This window comes from Xenopus laevis, chromosome 2L (genome assembly GCF_017654675.1).
Source record: "Xenopus laevis strain J_2021 chromosome 2L, Xenopus_laevis_v10.1, whole genome shotgun sequence".
NCBI lineage: Eukaryota > Metazoa > Chordata > Amphibia > Anura > Pipidae > Xenopus > Xenopus laevis.
This window is the reverse complement of record NC_054373.1, coordinates 118,519,513-118,540,022: the sequence shown is the minus strand read 5'-3', so window position 1 is coordinate 118,540,022 and position 20,510 is coordinate 118,519,513. Positions and strand designations below refer to the sequence as shown.

At 39.1% G+C, this 20,510-nt stretch overlaps 1 protein-coding gene across 1 annotated transcript in view; it reads right to left on the bottom strand.

Moving 5' to 3' along the window:
* gabrg3.L (gamma-aminobutyric acid (GABA) A receptor, gamma 3 L homeolog) overlaps nucleotides 1–20,510 on the bottom strand; it is a 300,313-nt gene that overhangs the window by 250,865 nt on the left and 28,938 nt on the right. The window contains exon 3 of the mRNA XM_018247123.2: nucleotides 9,170–9,237. Within this exon, the coding sequence (XP_018102612.2) occupies nucleotides 9,170–9,237 (68 nt within the window). The remainder of the gene's footprint in view (nucleotides 1–9,169; nucleotides 9,238–20,510) is intronic.

The window sequence follows — 20,510 nt, the reverse complement described above, 5'->3', positions numbered from 1 at the left end:
CTACCGAGCTCAATGTTAGCCTATGGGGAAGGTCCACATAGGCTTGGCTAAGTTTTTTTGGTCGAAAAATAATCCTTAGATCGTTGGATTAAAATCCTTCGAATCGTTCGATACAAAGGATTTGCGCAAAATCTTTCGACTTCGATTTACGAAGTCAAAGGATTTTCATTCCCCAGTCGAATATCGAGGGTTAATTAACCCTCGATATTCGACCCTTGATGAATTTGCCCCTAAGTCTACTAAAGAATAATGTAAACATTAATTAACCCTAATAGGATTGTTTTCCTCCAGTTTAGATTTTTGGATCAAGTACAAGGTACTGTTTTATTGTTACAGAGAAAATTCATTTATTCTCATAATATTCTGCATCAACAAACCTGCAGCTGAGGGGAGCCTCTAATAATGGAGGTGCACAGCATGCAAGAAAAAAAGGTTATTTTTAAAGTAACCATAGGAATCCTTTAAATATATTTTAATATGAACACATTATTGATGTTATTGAACACAGCACTTTTTCTTTTGGTAGCTATTTTGAAAAAAGAAAACTTCTGTCAATTTCAATGTCAAAAACATTACCATTTGTCATATGAAATCTATGCTAATTAATCACTTATGACTGAAGGAGATGTTGAAAACCAACTGCAGAAATATTCAGATAACGCGGGGAAAAAAATGAAATATTATACCCTGTAGCTGAACAAACACTGTCATTCAAAGGATTCCTTTCCCTCCCAGGCATAGGTCATATACAGTAAATTGAATGACTGAGAAAATAATTAAATGAACTTGTCTTGAAATTTCTAATGACAAGATTGAAAAAAAAATCAACATTTTCTGTCAAACTGAAACATTTTAGTCGTCAGGATGTCCATCGGCAGTAGAAGAGACAAGTAACCCTTTTATTACACTACTTGATGTATATATGTCTCGATTTATATAGCCCTAATAAACACAGTGATGTTCAACTGATAAGCAAAGTTAAAAACAATCCCAAATGCACAGATTCCTAAACAAAGCTCTACCATTGGAGAAGAGTTTTAAAATAGTTCCTTTTCACAAATATACTGTATATGTTTCTTTGTAAATACAAGTGCACGGGGATCAACAGTCTCTATATTTTGTTGCTGATTGGCACATAAATGTACCAAACCTTAGCTGTAAATCAACTGGATGAGCTGCAAGCACTAATTGCTAAGTAGTAAGTCTATAATTGAATGCTCAGAACACGTGGTGAACTGAGCCCTAAGGGCTCTTACAGACGAGCGTTTTTAGCTGCAATCCCCTGTGTTCCAGTTTCATGCGTTCAGCTGCAGGCGAGTGCAGGAGTAGACCCAATGACTTCTTTTCATTGTGACTGTACTCACGCAGACACATGTAAGCGCCAAATGCAGGTTGGAACGTAGCATGTTGCATTTTTCCTGTGTTCGTCACTTACTCTGTGTGAGTACAGCCACATTAAAAAATAATTCAGTGCGTCTACTCCTATGCTCCCCTGTGGCTGAACGCATGAAACCAGAACACAGGTGAGCGCAGCTAAAAACGCTCGTCTGTAAGAGTCCTAATGCTGACATGTCACACACAAAAGACATGGAGGACAGGAATATGGTCAAAAAAGCAGTAAAGGCAAAAAATGAAAATTTCCCATCATACTTACCTTAAATTTCTTTTCCTGGCCACTTATCATGTCAGCAATACTACGGGTATTTGCCCTGCACCCATACCCCGTTTAGCTCTGTCCCTCCCCCTAAGAAAACTATAAAATACCAAGCCCCTCCTCACTTATTTGTCTCATAATTTAGTCAATAGAGGGTGGGTTTGCTGACATGATAAGTGGCCAGTAAAATAAATTTACGGTAAGTATGATAGGAAATTTTTATTTTTCCTGGCCACTTCATGTCAGAAATACTACGGGTTATACCCAAGCAATGACAACCAATCAAGAGGGAGGGTATAAAACAGTTTTTAATCATCAGAAAAAGACTGCAGAACTGCGGAAGCAAAATTATGTTGAGACATTCAAACGACATAAAGTCCTTTTTGGAGGAAAATCTTTAATGTGGCTGAGAAGAAATGCTTTACTAATGGATCTTCTGCCCATTTTATCTCCGTCATAGCGGAAAGTGCTGCTACATGAACTTTTAGAGTTCTGTATTGCAGTCCTTTGCTCAATCCTTCCTGCAGGAATTCTAAAACCTGAGGTAAAGACCGTGGAAAAATTAGATTTGCCTTTTCCAATTGCCATAGGAGAAATCTTTCCCAAATGTTATAGTATGTGGTAGACGTAGTGCGTTTTCTTGCCTTAAGCAATGTAGCCACCACTGCTTCAGAGTGCCCCAATGCCATCAATGAGAGAGAGTGCAGGTTTGGATGTTACACTGGCCCCTGGGTCAGTAGATTTTCCTTCATAGGAATAGGCCATGGGTCTGCTACTGCCAGTCTTCTGAGCAGAGTAAACCATGGGCAACGAGGCCAATAAGGGGCCACGAGAATGACCTCTGCTTCCTCTTCAATAACCTTCAGTAGGACTTGAAGGAGTAGAGAAATTGGTGGAAACACATAGGCTAGACGGAACGTCAAGGGTTGAAGGAGTGCGTCTATCCCCTGAGCTAGAGGGCTGAAAAATCTTGCAAAGAATATTGGCAGTTGAGCATTGTCCAGAGAGGCCATGAGGTCCACTTCCAAAAGACCCCACTTTTCCACTAGTCGGTGGATGCAGTTTCCACTCGTGTTTTGACAAAGTCATACGGCTGAGAAAGTCAGCTTTCTGATTGTGAATCCCTGGAACATGAACTGCCCTCAGATTCTCCAGATTCTGCTCTGCCCAGCTCAGGATTGGGAATACTGCTTTCCATGGTGGTCAACTCCTTGTTCCTCCTAGCTTCCTTATATGACACTGCTGAGGAATTGTCTACTTTGACTTTTACTGCCATTCCTTTTATGTCTGGAGCAAAGGTTTTCAGTGCTTGAGACACTGCTCTTAGCTCTAACACATTTGCATGCACTTTCAATGGAGACTTCCAGACTCCTTGAGCCACACTGCTCTCCAGGAGAGCTCCCCAACCGTGGGTGGAGGCATCCATTGTTATTATCTTCCAATTCATTGGAGTAGTGGAAATCCCCTGGACAAATTTGAAGGGCTCATCCATCACTGAAGGTTGACCTTGAGTTGGGGAGAAAGAGGAATTAATTGATTCCAATTGATTTTCCATTGATTCCAAAGAGTCAGGAAATAATGTTGTGCCTCCCTCATATGGAATCTGGCCATTTGGTCATTGGAATAGAGGCCGCCATCAAACCTAGGAGAGACATAAATCGTCTTGCTGAAACTTCCCTGTGGCAACAGAAATCTTTAATTTCTTTCACCATGCGCTCCACTTTCTGTTGTGGAAATTGGACTACATTGCCGTGTTGAATAGAACCCCCAGGTAAGTCAGAGATTGAGATGGCTGCAACTGACTTTTTTCCCAGTTGATTAGCCACCTGTATGATTGAACAAAGGGACTTCTGGAGACCTTGCGGACAGGAGGATATTGTCCAAGTAATGCCAGACTGTCAGGCCCTGTTTCCTCAGTTCTGCCACCAAGGTGATGAGGACCTTGGTAAACGTTCTTGGAGATGTTGAGAGGCCAAAGGGGAGGGCCCAAAACTAAAAAATGCTTGTGTCCAACAAGGAGACTGCTTTTGTCACTGAAACTAGAGCTACTGCAGGCTTACATGAGGCTCCCGCCACTTGATATGCCATACGAAGCCATGGGATCTCTTAGTACTGACGAATCGTCCATCGGCAAAGTTGTCTTCTTCGCCAAATGAATTACAGGGGAATCTACAGCCGGGGCTGAATCCCAGTTCTTGGTATCCTGTTCTTTAAGCGGATATAATTTCGAAAATCTCGTAGTCAAAGAAGAAAAAGAGTCTTTTTTAGCTGCTCTTCCCCATTCTGCTGGAATTAACTCCGCCACTTCCGGAAAAAGAGGAAAAAATTGTTTCGGTTTAGAAGAAGAAGGAAGCACCTTAGACTTCTGGGAATCCACTTTCTCCTCTACTCCCAGGATTATTTTAATTGCTTTAATCAAAGCAGGAATTAAGGCCAAATCAAAGGATGAAGATTCTGTTTCTTCTTATTCCTCCTCAGAAAACAACTCCAACACTGGCTCCAGACTTTCATCTCCTGAGAAATCGGAGGACTCAGAATCCTCCATGTACACTGAAGCTCCTTGGCTTGAAGGGACTTCACTATCAGGCGTACTTTGTAGTAGAAGGCCAAAGCATGATTTACAAAGCGTTTTCCCTGGCAGCGGAGCATCAAAGCAGCCTGCACAAACTTGAGAAGAAGAGCCAAACTTCTTTCTTTTTCTCTGTACAGACTTCATATGGCAAGCTGAACAGAGACAATAACAAGATGAATAGAAAATATTATAAAAAAAAAAAAAAAATGAAAGGTGTAAAACACTGCAAAGAGAGAGAAACTAAAGAGGGACATACCAAGCAACAAGGGCAGCTGTAACTGAGGCTGTAAGATCACCAGTACACTTCAGTACCTCCTGGTGTGCTACAAGCAATACAGGAGAACAATAAGTATCGAGTTTTAACAAACCTCACATTTCTGTAAAACAGGCATTTGATTACCTGACTGGATCAGAAAACTGAAGTATCCACTTCCAGGATTGTATGCACTTTCAAGCATACCAAAATGGCGACTCAGCTTTTTATAAATGCTGGAAAAAATCTTGCAAGTGTAAAAACGTGCGCGCAACAAAACGTGTGCGCGACAAAGCGCACGTGCCACAAAATGTGTGTGCGAAAATACGTGCACGTGGAATCATGCACCCTAGGAAGTATGTTTGGAAAAAAAACACCTAGGATAACTAACCTGGAGCAGCCTGTAACAAGGAAGTGGATTCCTGCTGAGGGGGCTTCATGCAACAGTTTCACTGAATGAATAGCTCTTTGTAATTGCAAACCATTCTTGGTGAAATGCCTTTTAGCATTTACCTAACAATTCAAAAGCCATAACATTTCTCATCTTTAGTATATTCGTGTTAAGATATTGTCACTGCCAAGATGATAAGTGAAAGTATAGTACAGGTATGGGACCAGTTTTCTAGAATGCTTGAATTGAGATTTTCTGGATATGGGGTCTTTCCATAAATTGGATCTCCATATAAGTCTGCTAAAAATTAAACATTAAATAAACCCAATAGGATTGTTTTGCCTGTAATAAGGATGAATAATATCTAAGGTTGGATCAAGTACAATGTACAGTTTCTTTATTACAGACAAAAGGAAAATCAATTTAAAAGATTTGGAGCTTTCTTGATAACCAGTTTCAGGATAACGGATCCCATACATTTATACTATTAAAATAAAAATACAAGTAATAATAGCTACAATTGCTGTATATCAATTTGCCACCTAATCATTGAAGGATTCCAGAACAATTCAGAGCAATGGTAGTATACAATAACTTGTATGGGATCCGTTATAGGATCTGTTACCCGGAAACTCATTATCCAGAAAGCTCTGAATTATTGAAAGGCTGTGTTCCATAGACTCAATTTTATCCAAACAATCCAAATTTCAAAAATGATTTCCTTTTTCTCTGTAATAATAAAACAGTACCTTGTACTTGATCCAAACTAAGATATGATTACTCCTTATTAAGAGCAGAACCAGCGTATTGTGTTTATTTAATGTTTACATGATTTTCTAGTAGACTTTAGTTATGTAGATCCAAATTACGGAAATATCTGTTATCCAGAAAACTCCAGGTCCCGAGCATTCTAGATAACAGGTCCCATACCTGTACAGAAGAATCCTTAAAATGCCATTCATGCATTTGACACATTTTTGAACTGTTCTGCCACTCACATGATGGAAGAGCTGGAAATTATGCAATTTCTAGTTGGGAACATAGCAAAACTCTCCATAAATCACAGACATTACCTTCTGTATTGTCAGTGTATTCTTTCATGGTCAGGTCGCCCTTGATATCAGAAATTTCCAAATCATCTAGACTGTGTTTAGGGCTGTTATATAAAAAAAGTTGATATTATCCTAAACGGCATATTTATTATGCTGTGTAAAAAAAAGGTGGGATAATACACCACACATCGGCAGGCTTTGCCGTGTAAAAAATGGAGTGAATTTTTTTTTTTTTTCTTAGAGTGAGATCTGCCGGAAGCAATGTAAAATAACGATGGCAAATCTTATATTTGCATGGCATAAAATGACACACACCATGCAATAATTTACACAGCTTTTTGCACAGTTTTTTTTCCGTTAAATTTCGTTTTACACAGCATAATAAATATGCTACTAAAGGAAGTTCTACAATCTGCCACTTTTTAAAAATGTCATCTCTGTGGAGGTGGCATGGCTAGCCACATTTCAACATATATATACTTCTTGTACATGTATGAGAATGACCTGTCCCTGCTGAGACTGGGTTACTAACACAGCTTCTTAAACTGTTAAAGTCGTGGAAAAGCACATATTATACTATGCAGATTGTTTCCCCTTGATTCAACCATAAAAAACCCATTGGCCTCCTTGTTCACTTGTATTGTAGTTTAGGTCTATGACTGCTGCATCTTGGGAATAAGACAAATGGCAGAAATCAAAATGCCACCGTCACAAACATATTATTATTGCCATTTTCACACTGTGCCACATTGACCTGTGCGATTTAAATTACAGGTAAGATATAATAGTAATAGCAAGGTCATTTCCTACACTCATTTATCATAGGAAAAGATGTTTATCACATACAAATATATGCAGCAAATCAACTCATTATACTCTTATTTTAAGCAGAAAGCGTCATTATAAAATGTCAGATAATGGGCTTTTTCTGACGGAAACAAATAAAGTAAACAAGAGAAAATGCTAAATGTATTCAGAACTAAAATGTAACGATGGCCGTAAAATTTCCAGCAATATAAGTGTCAGATATGCAAAAACTATAAAGCAGAACATTTTATTAATTGTGTATCACTTAATAATCACATTTCAGCACCAAACAACCAAGCTTAAGATTGTTTCCAATCATGTAGATTATTATTATTATTAACATGTATTTATATAGCGCCAACATATTTAGTAGCACTGTAAAGTAAATGTGTTTATACAACTAAATCACATGAATTACATGCATAGAACATATGGAGTTACATACATCACAATCAATACCGATACAAAAGGTGAGGAAGGCCCTGTGCAGAAAGAGTTTACAATCTAAAGGGAATAATACACAAGGTGTGGGAGTGGGCAAGATCAGATTTAAGTGGGTGAGAGATGTGGTACTGTATGTGGTGTTGCATTTACATAGGTACATAGTTAAATTGGGTTGAAAAAAGGCAAGTTCAACCCCTCTAAATGAAAACCCTGTATCTACACACACACCCCTCCATACTTTCACATAAATTCTATATACCCATACCTATACTAACTATAGAGTTTAGTATCACAATAGCCTTTGATATTATTATGTCTGTCCAAAAAAATCATCCAAGCCATTCTTAAAGGCATTAACTGAATCAGCCATCACAACATCACCCGGCAGTGCATTCCACAACCTCACTGTCCTGACTGTGAAGAACCACCTACGTTGCTTCAAATGAAAGTTCTTTTCTTCTAGTCTAAAGGGGTGGCCTCTGGTACGGTGATCCACTTTATGGGTAAAAAGGTCCCCTGCTATTTGTCTATAATGTCCTCTAATGTACTTGTAAAGTGTAATCATTTCCCCTCTTATGTTCCTTTTTTCCAGAGAAAACAACCCCAACCTTGACAGTCTACCCTCATAATTTAAGTCTTCCATCCCTCTAACCAGTTTAGTTGCACGTCTCTGCACTCTCTCCAGCTCATTTATATCCCTCTTAAGGACTGGAGTCCAAAACTGCACTGCATACTCCAGATGAGGCCTCACCAGGGACCTATAAAGAGGCATAATTATGTTTTGATCCCTTGAGTTACTGCCCTTTTTATGCAAGAAAGAACTTTATTTGCTTTAGTAGCCACAGAATGACACTGCCCAGAATTCGACAAATTATTATCTACAAAGACCCCTAGATCCTTCTCATTTAAGGAAACTCCCAACACACTGCCATTTAGTGTATAACTTGCATTTATATTATTTTGCCAAAGTGCATAACCTTGCATTTATCAACATTTAACCTCATTTTCCAGTTTGCTGCCCAGTTTTCCACCTCAGACAAATCACTCTGCATGGAACCTGCAGTGGCACCACCTGCATGGAACCTATTTTTCTGCACAATTTAGTATCATCTGCAAAAATAGAAACAGTACTTTCTATGCCCACCTCCGGGTCATTTTTGTAGTTAAGAGTGAGGGTAGGCTTCTCTAAATAAGTGCATTTTAAGAGATTTATTGAAAGCAGAAAGGTTGGGAGAAAGTCGAACAGATCGTGGGAGAGAATTCCAGGGGAGGGGTGCAGCCATTGCAAAGTCTTGAATGCGAGCATGTGAGGAGGTAATGAGAGAAGAGTTGAGTAGCCGGTCAGTACAGGAACGTAGTAAGCGGTTTGGTGAGTATATAGAGATGAGTTCAGAGATGTAGGGTGGGGCAGAGTTATGAAGTGCTTTGAATGTCAGGGTCATTAATTTGAATTTAATTCTGAGGAGTAGTGGAATTCAGTGCAGGTATTGGCAGAATGGCATGGCAGAGGAGGAACGGTTGCTGAGGTGTATGTTCATTATGGACTGGAGAGGTGACAGTCTCTGGTGGGGGAGGCCAATTAAAAGAGAGTTACAGAAGTCTAGATGTGATATGACGAGAGAGAATAAGAATTTTGGCAGCATATTGGGTGATAAATTATCATATTTTGGATATGTTCCTTAGGTTGAAATGACATGATTTAATATGTGACTGGATATGAGGAGTGAATGACATGTTGCTAGATGTTAGCAAGGTAGTAAGTACCCTGTTACTATTACATACGCATGACTTCCTTAGTATCTTGCTGATTTCTAATTCACATTACACATTATAAAAGGTACAAGGTATAGGCCATCCAAGATCCACCCCTTAACAATGGACTCTATGTAAGAATGTCAAGAACAGCAACCATGTGTTTTCTTTGTGACTGCTCTGTCTTACAAATATAAAACATTTATCAGATCCACACTTCTAACATAGTAATAACTAATCTTACCATATTAATTGAAGACACTGGCCCAATACTGTTGACATAAATATCCACATCAATCACCGTTGGCTTAACTGTGGAAAAAAAGAAATAATTTATAAACTCTGAGGTCTGCTAATTAATTAAGCATATCATATCATATTACAATGCAGAGTAAAAATGTCTGAAACCAGTTCTGGTTCCTGCTGGTGTGCAGACATATTCACACAATGGCCAGGTCTGATTCTTGGCATCTAGCACCATGTTTTTAAATCCTTATATTGCTCTGTCACAATCATCCAAATTTATCTAATTTTAATTAATAAAAAAAAGCTCCACCAAACTAACGTGCCCAATTTTGCCTTATTTATTACTAAAGTAACTCGAATAAATCAGATTGGAAAAAAACAGATAACATTGAATAAAAACCCGAATCATACGATATTTTCCTTTTTCCTGAATTGCTTGATTTTTTGGGGTTTTTGCCTGAAAACCATGAATTAATTAGATTACCGGGCTAAACCCAGTGCAAACCACAATATTTTCAAATTGGGATAGGGGCATCTCCCATTGACTTATACTTGACTTATACAGGACCTCAACAGGCCTGAGATGGTGGATTTTCAGATTCCACAAAAAAGTTTAGTTTTTGCCCCAAAAAGCCTGACCAGGTAAATTTGAGTTTACTAAATAACCCCCTTAATGTGATTTCAACTGACAAATGATGAGGATATACTTCTGACATACTAGATGTAACAGTGCTAATTATAGGGTTAAACACACTGGGGTATGTGAAGTCTCAATCATAAACAAAATGCTGATCGGTTGATTTGAATAGAGTGCTGCCTGTAGAGAGAAAGAGGCCTTGATGTTTCTTTGTAGTTTGTCAGTTCATCTGAGATTCACAGTAATTTATTTCAAGAAGTGCTAAATATATTTTACAAACTGAAAAATCATGTCTGCAAATTGTCTGCATAATTGAAAGTTGGAATAATTAAATCATGTTCTCTCAATCCCCTATGCGTCACTACAAAGCACTGATTTTGCTTTGGTATTCTTAATGAAATAAGAAAACTGCAAACACCTGATTCCACAACACTTAAAGGAATTGTTCAGTATTAAAATAAAAACTGGGTAAATAGGCTGTGCAAAATAAAAAATGTTTCTAATATAGCAAAAATGTAATGTATAAAGGCTGGAGTGACTGGATGTCTTTTCAGCTCTCTTGGTTTCCACTGAATGGTTACCCTGGTGACTAAGTAGTAACCAATCAGTGACTTGAGGGGGGGAGCACATGGGTCATGACTGCTGCTTTTGAATCTGAGCTGAATGCTGAGGATCAATTGCAAACTCACTGAACAGTTTTGTCCCATGTGGCCCCCCTTTAAGTCACTGACTAACTCAGAGTTAGAGAGCTGAAAAGCAGGAAGTGGTGTTGTGGCTATTATATTAGACATCCAGTCACTTCAGCCTTTATACATTACATTTTTGCCTAAGTAACTATATTAGAAACATTTTTATTTTATTTTGCACAGCCTATCTATTTATCCAGCTTTTATATTTACACTGAACTGTACCTTTAAAACTCATGGCACAGGGTGCTACATTTTCATCCGAAAGCTGCAAATCATCATGTTTTTTTTCTCCATGTACACATTGTCCCTCTTCTTGTGGGCTAAAATACACCTCTTTGCACTCCAGAATATAGCAGCAAGGGGAGGGGTGGTAGAGCACCTCCTAGTTTGTGCATTATTCAGAAAATACAATCTAGCAGTGTGAATTCCTTTACTTACTTCTTGCTTATTGTACTGGTTAAATACAGTTATCCCTTGGTATCCCAGGTATCCTATCAATGTGCTACAACATTCTCCCTTTACTGATATAATCGCTTTGGGAGCCTTAAGAGTCCAGCTTCTCAGTGTGATACACTTTTGCTTTTGATTTTAATGATATTATTTCCATTCCAATATTATTTTTATGTATATTTGGCCTATTTACAAACCATGTATTATTCAGCCAAATAGTTCTGAAGATATAATATATAAATAACTAAGATTAAAAGATTTCCTGCCTTTACCTATTTGTTCAAATTTCTGAGAACTAAAAACGGTGCCAAAAACAACAATGCCCTGTGAGCTTCTAAAGCCAGCGTAATAGCAATTTATTCTTGAATGGACATAATATTTCAGCTTCAGTAACCCAATGCAGTGCCTGCTGTGTCCAAGAATAATCTGAATACAGAGCTGTTATGTCATATCTCATTCCCAGCCTGCGGCTTATAAAAGCCTTTCACCTTTCACCTTGTTTTTATAGCTAAAATTGCCATCTACCTTTACTTTCTCATTAAATGCTACACATTTTCTTAGCTTCCCACAGAAATTGGATCAGAAAATGCCACAGCCAAATAAATGCAGTAAATGGACAAAGTGCTGATTTAGGAAATGCATCGAGTCCCATGCTGTTTAATTCATTACTTGCAGTGTCAAAGAGCAAAAAGTTTGGCTAAGGAATGAATTGCTGGATGTGGCAGTCTCTCTTGTACAGTGTGATAAAAGCTCAGAGCATTCTTGGTCTTGCCTGATAAGATAATACCAATACCAAGTAAATGATACACAATATTTAAGGTAATAGGAAGATGTGACTTTCAAACTATAGTTAGAAAAAGGTATTACAGTAGTATCCCAAACACATGATTCTGTCATATTAACCAACCAGATGGTATTGAGCCCTTCATGCACTATGAATGCAAGGTAAATCAATAACATTTGTTCCATTTATTGCTTTGTTAAAATACAATCAACTGCACAAATACAAGATGGGGGGTCACCAAATATAGAAGAGATAGTATTTACTGGTTTTCATATTAGAATAATGAGTGTAAACATCTCATTGGTTGATGAAGTCTCTAGATCCAATGCAAAACTTGATATAAATTGGCACAATAACAAAATGAACCAATGACAGATTATTTTGAAATGTGTTCCTATAGTCTTTAATTCCGTTTCATCTTGCAAGTAGCTATGTGTATAATTTCTCTGACATTTTCTACATGAATTGTACATGCTTGCTGAATTCAATACTGATACTGAGAGGAGCTCCACTCATGAAGAATGACCTACAGCAGGGATCCCCAACCATGTGTACCCGTGAGCCACATTCAAATGTAAAAAGAGTTGGGAAGCAACACAAGCATGAAAAAGTTCCTGGGACTTCCAAATAAGGGTTGTGATTGTCTATTTGGTAGGCTGTGAGTGGACTGACAGGCTACAGGAAGCTCTGTTTGGCAGTACACCAGGTTTTTATGCAACCAAAATGTGTCTCCAAAGCCAGGAATCCAAAAATAAGCACCTGCTTTGAGTTCAACATCCAAGGGGTTGGTGAGCAACATGTTGCTCAGGAGCCACTGGTTGGGGATCACTGACATACAGTATAAAATGTCATAGGGCATTTGATAACTTTGAATATGGTTATACCATAAGAAGGCCTTGGTTTGAAGTTCCTTTTTGATGTTTACTCCATTAAAGGGAAACTAGCACGTCAATGAAAATATATCATAAGCTTTGTCTCACAGAAACATTTTAAATATAATGAATCAGATTTTGAATGAATTGACTAATTCATATCATAGCTAACCAACAATTCCCAGTGCCACTTGGACATGCATAGAGCAGTTGTACACTGTACCATATTCTTGAAAATCATACTGTGCATTATCTTCAGCGTGGAAATAAATTTCAACATTGTTTTAAGGCTAATAATGTGCACTTACATCTTTGTCTAAACCTGGTCCTTTTTTAAATTTAGCCTGCCTTTTGCCTAGAAAGCAGAAAGCTTTGTTTGTACATTTTTTATTCTCTACTGCAAACTAACACTGTGGCAACAGACACAACCCATCAAGCCTGTAATACATCTTGTTAAAAAAAACAGTGCATAACAATGCCCATATCATGGCTCCATAGCACCAGCTGTGCCACAGCAAGGAGTTTACGTATCATTATTAATACTCTCTACATTGATACACTATTATGTAGCTATTACTGTGCAAGGCTAGCAGACAATTCCAAATCAAATAAAATGCGGACTGGTTACAAAACCACATTAATGCATTATTTAGAATACAGATATCTTATCACACAATAGTCTTAAACTAGAAACATTGAAAATGATAAGTAGAATACGACAGGTTATGTTGACTTTTTTTTCCTTTTTCAAGAGATTGAGATTTGAGTTGTCTTTATAAATAAGATCACATTTGATTTAGGTGAGTTTTGAGGGTTTTTATTAAATAAAAAATTAATTATTCACAAATTAGAATTTTCAGAAATAGACCACTAGGTGTACTTACTACAATTTGCCATCAAATACAGTGCAGGAAATTGGTTGCCGCTTGCCACCTTTTAATAAAAATACCAGTTGTGACTTGATGGGGGTGGGCTGATTATGTGAGTGGACAGGACAATGGCTTCAATAGGTGGGCTAATGAGTTTTTGAATGGAACAATGACATCAATTGGCAGTCTGCAGAGAGGATTTGGAGGGATTAGACAACTAAAGGTAAGATTGTAGCAGGCATTAAGGCAGATTTGGGGCTGATCAGGGGTGGAACAAGAGAGTGTATTACAAATTTACCAGTAAATACAGTTCCAGTAAATTTGTAATGCCTTTACCTTTGCTGCTAGGCCTGTGATTACCAGCCAGATGGCAACCCTATGAAGGAATAAAGTGATATTATTCTGGCTGAACACATCAGCCGGTGGCCTAGGAACAGTGTTAGATAATGAAGTACCCCATGTCACATCTTGGGCCAGCAGTTTTTATTGCAAAGCATATTATATACGTAAAAAAAAAAAAGCAAATCTTACATAAATTCACCTAATGCTATGTTATTATTCTCCAGAACTGAATTCATATTTGTGCCTAAATGAGCATGGCACAGGTAACCAATCATATTATTCTCATTTTCCTCTGGATTAATTGTTACTCCCCCCCCCACTTAATAACCTGGTTGATGATGTACCGTATAACTGAAATAAGTAAATATGGGAGTAAACATGCTTCTCATCACTGCCTACCACCACACCCATTTCTTCAATCCAATAAACTGCCAGGGAGCACACATTTGCTTTAGTATAAATATCATACAGAAGACATGTAGCTCAAATAATTTAGAAGTTATTACATCTATACCTATGTCCTTTTTCACTGTGAGTAGGATGAACTGTAAACCACATTGTGAAGCACTTTAGGTACAGAACTCTGTGCTTTTCTTTTCTGCTTTTGATCTGCAAGCTATTGGTTTTGCACTGAATGAGATGCTTCATTTTGGATAACAATTCTGTTCTTTGCATGTTCTTCTCTTTTGCTTCCTGTTATTAAATCTAGCCCAAGAGGTTATATTTTGCAAAATGTCAAGGGATTGAATAGAAAAACTCTTCAGAATTCTGAGGGAATATAAACATAAGCATAAGTATAGGTAAGTATTTTTTTATACATATATTTTGCATCTTCGAAAAATGTGTTTTATATTCAAAGAAATTAAATCTGTCATTCACACCTGATTCAAATTCACCTTCAAGAGAAATGCAACAATGTCTCCCTCAATCTTCACATAATAAAGTGACATCATTTAGTTTTCCATATAGAATCTTATAGCCTGGAGATAGTAATATATACTGGGTTTCACATATACAATAATTTAACCATACAGTATATAAACATAAAATCTCTCTTATTTGGTACAGTAACCATAACAATTACTAGTAGAATAGTGTGGCAGTGAAAGGCAACATTTAACATGGTTCGTTATAATTTTTTATAAATATATATGAAAAAAAAAAAATATATATATATATATATGTATATATGCCTTAAACATTCATAAAGGCAATAAAAATAAACCAAATTATATTTCCCCATTGTGGTATCGTTAAACCTACAATAAATGGTATAATTCACTTATCAGTCAGTCTGCACATTTTTTTGCCTGAGATTTTAGATTCCAGAGGTTTTGTATTTTGTAAAACTACCTCTCTGCCAAAGTCTGTGAGATACCGAAAGAACGTTTTGGGGTCTATTTATCATGCTGTGTAAAAAATGTAGTAAAACATTGCCAGTGATGTTGTCAGATCTTTGCTTTTGTTTTAACTGTTGAAAGCAAATTGCTGATTGGCTGTGCAACATCTAGTTGACAAACTAGTTCTTAGTTCTTAGTTCTCAGATGGTCCCATATATTATGCAGACTTCTTACAAAATACATTAAATATTTAGCTTAGTTATCACAAACTCCAAGGTTTAGAACCAGGGATCTGCGGTATTCTGGCTGATGCTTCTCTGGATTGAGCCACAGGAGGCAGTATGGTTGGGGTCTGGTGGATAATATCAATGAATTTCCCCATCAATGTTTCCTGGTAACAGATCAAACTGCAAGCAATAAGGGGCTATTTAAGCCTGCCTTCTTTGACAACCTGTGCTGGATAATTAGCCCTCTTTAGTGATGGGCGAATTTGCGCCGTTTTGCTTCGCCGAAAAATTCGCAAATTTCGCGCGAAATTCGCGAAACGGCGAAAAATTTTCGAAACGGCTCCGGCGTCTCGTTTTTGACGCCGGCGCCCGTTTTTCTGACGTCGGCGCCCATTTGCGCGAATTTTCGCGGGCGTTTCGCGAATTTATTCGCTGGCGGCGAAACGCGCAATAATAAATTCGCCCATCACTAGCCCTCTTGCTTTTTTGAAGGGGTTTCTCCTTGTCTGTCACCTTCCCTCATTTAATACCTTCACAGACTGTCTGCCTTCACTCTGTGCCTGAACTTGGACTTTGTACTGTAGTTTATTTTATTGTTATTAAACATTTGTTCAAAAGGAAGTTTGTTCCAAGACTCCTTACACTCAGCTCAAACAGCCATACTGACATTATTTCAACAACAGAGTTAATGCCATATACAAGCTTATATAAACCATTGATATCTGAGGTAAAGACTATCCTAAAGGGGAAAATGGGTGTCCATTCTGTTCTGTATATCCACAAAGAGTAGAGGTATGGTGTTGAAATTGATTTGACCCATCTCAAAACACAGGGGTTAGGAGGTAAAGAGACCCAACGTCTTCTAGCTAAAAAGATTCAGAATATGTTACAGGCCAACCTACATAAATCTCAAGGAGCCAGAAGCCCTGTGGAGATGGCACATCCAGCAAGCATTTATAATTACATAAATGAAACACTTGGCATTTAATGAATGTTGGCAGTCAAACAGAGCATTTCCACAGTATTGTAAAATGCAAACGATGGCCACCATAAACCAGAAATACTCGGGAAGGAAAGCTCCTTTGCATCTTGATAAATATAAGAAGCTAGGGAAGTAGCATTTTATTGCCAAATGAAATAGCACATTACCAATTCCCACTTCAATATAACTGCTCCTTGGAGTAATCTTTTAATTCAGCTTCAATCAAATCATGGCCATTATTTCATTTTCATTAGGTGGCTGAAAACTGATTTGTTTTCATCAGCCTCAACTAGCCAACTTTAATTTGATTTTCAAACAGAAAAAATCACAAACAAAATCAAATACTGTATATATAGAAATACATGAAGTCATTAATAGTGACTTTCTTTTAAAATAAATCTAATTTTTATTGTAAATGATAGACTTTTCCTTTAAAGGAACAGTTCAGTATAAAAAAAAACTGTGTAATGTAAAATATTTCTAATTTCTAATAGCTAGTTAGCCAAAAATGTAATGTATAAAGGCTGGAATGAGCGGGTATCTAACATAGTAGTCAGCACTCAACTTCCTGCTTTGGAGCTCTCTCACTTTCCACTCATTGGTTACCAGGCAGTAACCAATCAGTGACTTGAGGGGGGGCACATGGGTCATAACTGTTGCTTTTGAATCTGAGCTGCATGCTAAGGATCAATTGCAAACTCACTGAACAGTTATGTCCCATGTAGCTGTGTGTGAATCAAGCAATAACTTGACAAGGAATGTAATCCTTCAAGTCTATGAGAACAGCAATTATAAGAGCATGTGCATGGTATTATTTGCATTTATATTCAGTATGTTTATGGAAGCTATATTATCTACAGCAAAAATAGGGATGTTCACTAGATATTGGTTTGCACCTAATTTTTGATTGATTAGATAAGGTTTCCCAATATGTTGTATACAAATGAGAATATCTTTGAATATGTTCCTCTCAGCTCCAGTAATACGCTCTTATCTATTTCACTAACACTCAGAATGTTAATAATTCTGTTAAGCTCATATGTGAGATTCTAAGAGTTGTACATTATTTTGCTGTAGCTAATATAATAGTTGTATCAGTTGCTGGCAATTCATAAAATGATTGGCATAATACGTTTACAGATATGGGTATATAATCAGTAATTTATGGTTAATACAGTATTTAAGTAATGTAGCCATTAAATTCAAAATTAAGTTCAGGTAAGGGCTCAGTAAACCCCTAACTCCACTGGCAATTAGGGATGTCGCGGACTGTTCGCCGGCGAACTTGTTCGCGCGAACATCGGCTGTTCGCGCTCGCCGAATGTTCGCGAACGTCGCGCGACGTTCGCCATTTTGGGTTCGCCTTACCTGGCGCTTTTTTTTGACCTCTCACCCCAGACCAGCAGATACATGGCAGCCAATCAGGAAGCTCTCCCTCCTGGACCACCCCCACACCCCCTGGACCACTCCCCTTCCATATATAAACTGAAGCCCTGCAGCGTTTTTTCATTCTGCCTGTGTGTGCTTGCAAGAGCTAGTGTAGGGAGAGAGCTGTTACTGATTTCACTGATTTCTTTGAGGGACAGTTGATAGTAAGTTTGCTGGCTAGTAATCTACTTGATACTGCTCTGTATTGGAGGGACAGAAGTCTGCAGGGATTTGAGGGACATTTTAGGGTAGCTTTGCTGGCTAGTAATCTACCTTCTACTGCAGTGCTCTGTATGTAGCTGCCTGCTGTGGGCACTGATCTCTTCTGATCTCATCTGCTGACTGCTGTAATAACCCAATAGTCCTTGTAAGGACTGCTTTTATTTTCTTTTTTGTTGTTTTACTTTGCTACTTTAACAGCCAAGTGCTATTAGTCTAGCAGTGTTGGGGAGTGGGACTGGTGTGCTACTGTGCTGCTCCTAGTAGTTCAGCAGCACCAACCCGAGAAAATTTTTTTAATATACATAATTTTTTTTTTTATTTTACTTATCTTACTGTTCTTTAAGGTGTCCAGTGCTGTTTGCTGTTCTTCATAGTAGTGCACCAATAGTAGTGCACTTGCAGGCATTATTTGCCCAGTGGCCATCTAGCTGTGTGAGCTTGTTCACATTCTGTCTAAATATCAATAATAATACCGTCTCCAGAAACACCACCTGAGTGACGTTTTTCAAGCAGCAATAATATATTCCGTATCCACCACTGCTGTAGTGTATACGTTGACCTTGCAGGCATTATTTGCCCAGTGTGTTCTTCATTTTCAAACCACTGCCACTTAGCTGTGTGAGCTTTTTCACATTCTGTCTAAATATCAATAATAATACCGTCTCCAGAAACACCACCTGAGTGACGTTTTTCAAGCAGCAATAATATATTCCGTATCCACCACTGCTGTAGTGTATACGTTGACCTTGTAGGCATTATTTGCCCAGTGTGTTCTTCATTTTCAAACCACTGCCACTTAGCTGTGTGAGCTTGTTCACATTCTGTCTAAATATCAATAATAATACCGTCTCCAGAAACACCACCTGAGTTGTTGTTGTTTTTGTTTTAAAAATAATGCCAGGCAAAGGCAGGCCGCCACGCAGAGGCACTAGGGGCCGTGCTGCTATGCTATCCTGTGGCCCTAGGAAATTGCCCAGTTTTAAAAAGGCAATGACCCTGAACTCCCAAAATGCTGAAGAGGTAGTTGACTGGCTTACACAGCACACCCCATCCTCTACCGTTTCTAACTTTACCACAACATCCTCATCCTCCACTGCTATGGCCACCCCACGTAACACTTCCTCCACCACCGGCACCCCTTCTTCACTGGAGTCAGAGGAGTTATTTTCACATGAGTTTCTTGAACTGAGTGATGCGCAACCATTATTGGCAGAAGAAGATGAAGGAGATGAGGACGTTACACCAGATTTAATTCTGGCAGAGAACACAACAGAGATGGACATAATGAGTGATGACGAGGAGGTCCCCGCTGCTGCTTCCTTCTGTGAGCTGTTAGAAGAAATTGATGCATCTGAGGAGAATGATTATGAGGAGATTGATGTTTTGTGGGTGCCCAGTAGAAGAGAGCAAGAGGAGGATAGTTCAGATGGAGAGACGGAGAGTCAGAGAGGCAGGAGGAGAATAAGACTTAGAAGAAGCAGGGAGGACAGCTCGCAGGGAACAGTAGGGCAACAACATGTATCGGCACCTGTGGTCAGCCGGCCAACACACCCGCCATTGCCGCCAACGCCGCCAACTTCTACTGTTACCGCAAGATTGCCAGCTTCAAAAAGGTCAGCAGTGTGGGATTTTTTTAATGTGTGTGCCTCTGACAAAAGCGTTGTAATTTGCAATGAGTGCAGTCAGAAACTGAGTCTTGGGAAGCCCAACAGCCACATAGGTACAACTTCTATGCGAAGGCACATGAACGGCAAGCACAAAGCACTTTGGGAGCAACACCTCAAAGGCAACAGGCAAACTAAAAGCCACCCTCCTTCTGGTCCAGCATCTTACTGCTCTACCTCTGCTGTCCTTGACCCGTCTGAACCACCCTCCACTCCGCCTTCCACCTTGACCACCAGTTCCCATTCCCAGTCATCTGCCCCCAGCCAAGTTTCTGTGAGGGCCATGTTTGAGCGTAAGAAGCCAATGTCTGCGAGTCACCCCCTTGCCCGGCGTCTGACAGCTGGCTTGTCTGCACTCTTAGCCCGCCAGCTTTTACCCATACCAGCTGGTGGATTCTGAGGCCTTCCGCAAATTTGTAGCAATTGGGACACCGCAGTGGAAGGTACCCAGCCGCAATTTTTTTTCAAAAAAGGGAATACCACACCTGTACCACCATGTGCAGAGCCAAGTCACCGCATCTCTGTCACTTAGTGTTGGGCCAAAGGTCCATATGACTACTGACGCATGGTCCTCCAAGCATGGTCAGGGCAGGTATGTCACCTACACTGCCCACTGGGTGAACTTGGTCATGGCTGGGAAGCAGGAAATGTGTGGCTCAACAACGACAGTGGAGTTGGTGTCACCGCCACGGATTGCACGCGGTTCTGCCACCACCTCTACTCCTCCTTCGCTCTCTACCTCGTCTTCTTCCTCTTCTTCGTCCTCTGCTGCTGGGTCCTCCTCCTCCACACCTGTGCACCCCCAGCTCCCCCTAGGCTATTCGACGTGCCAG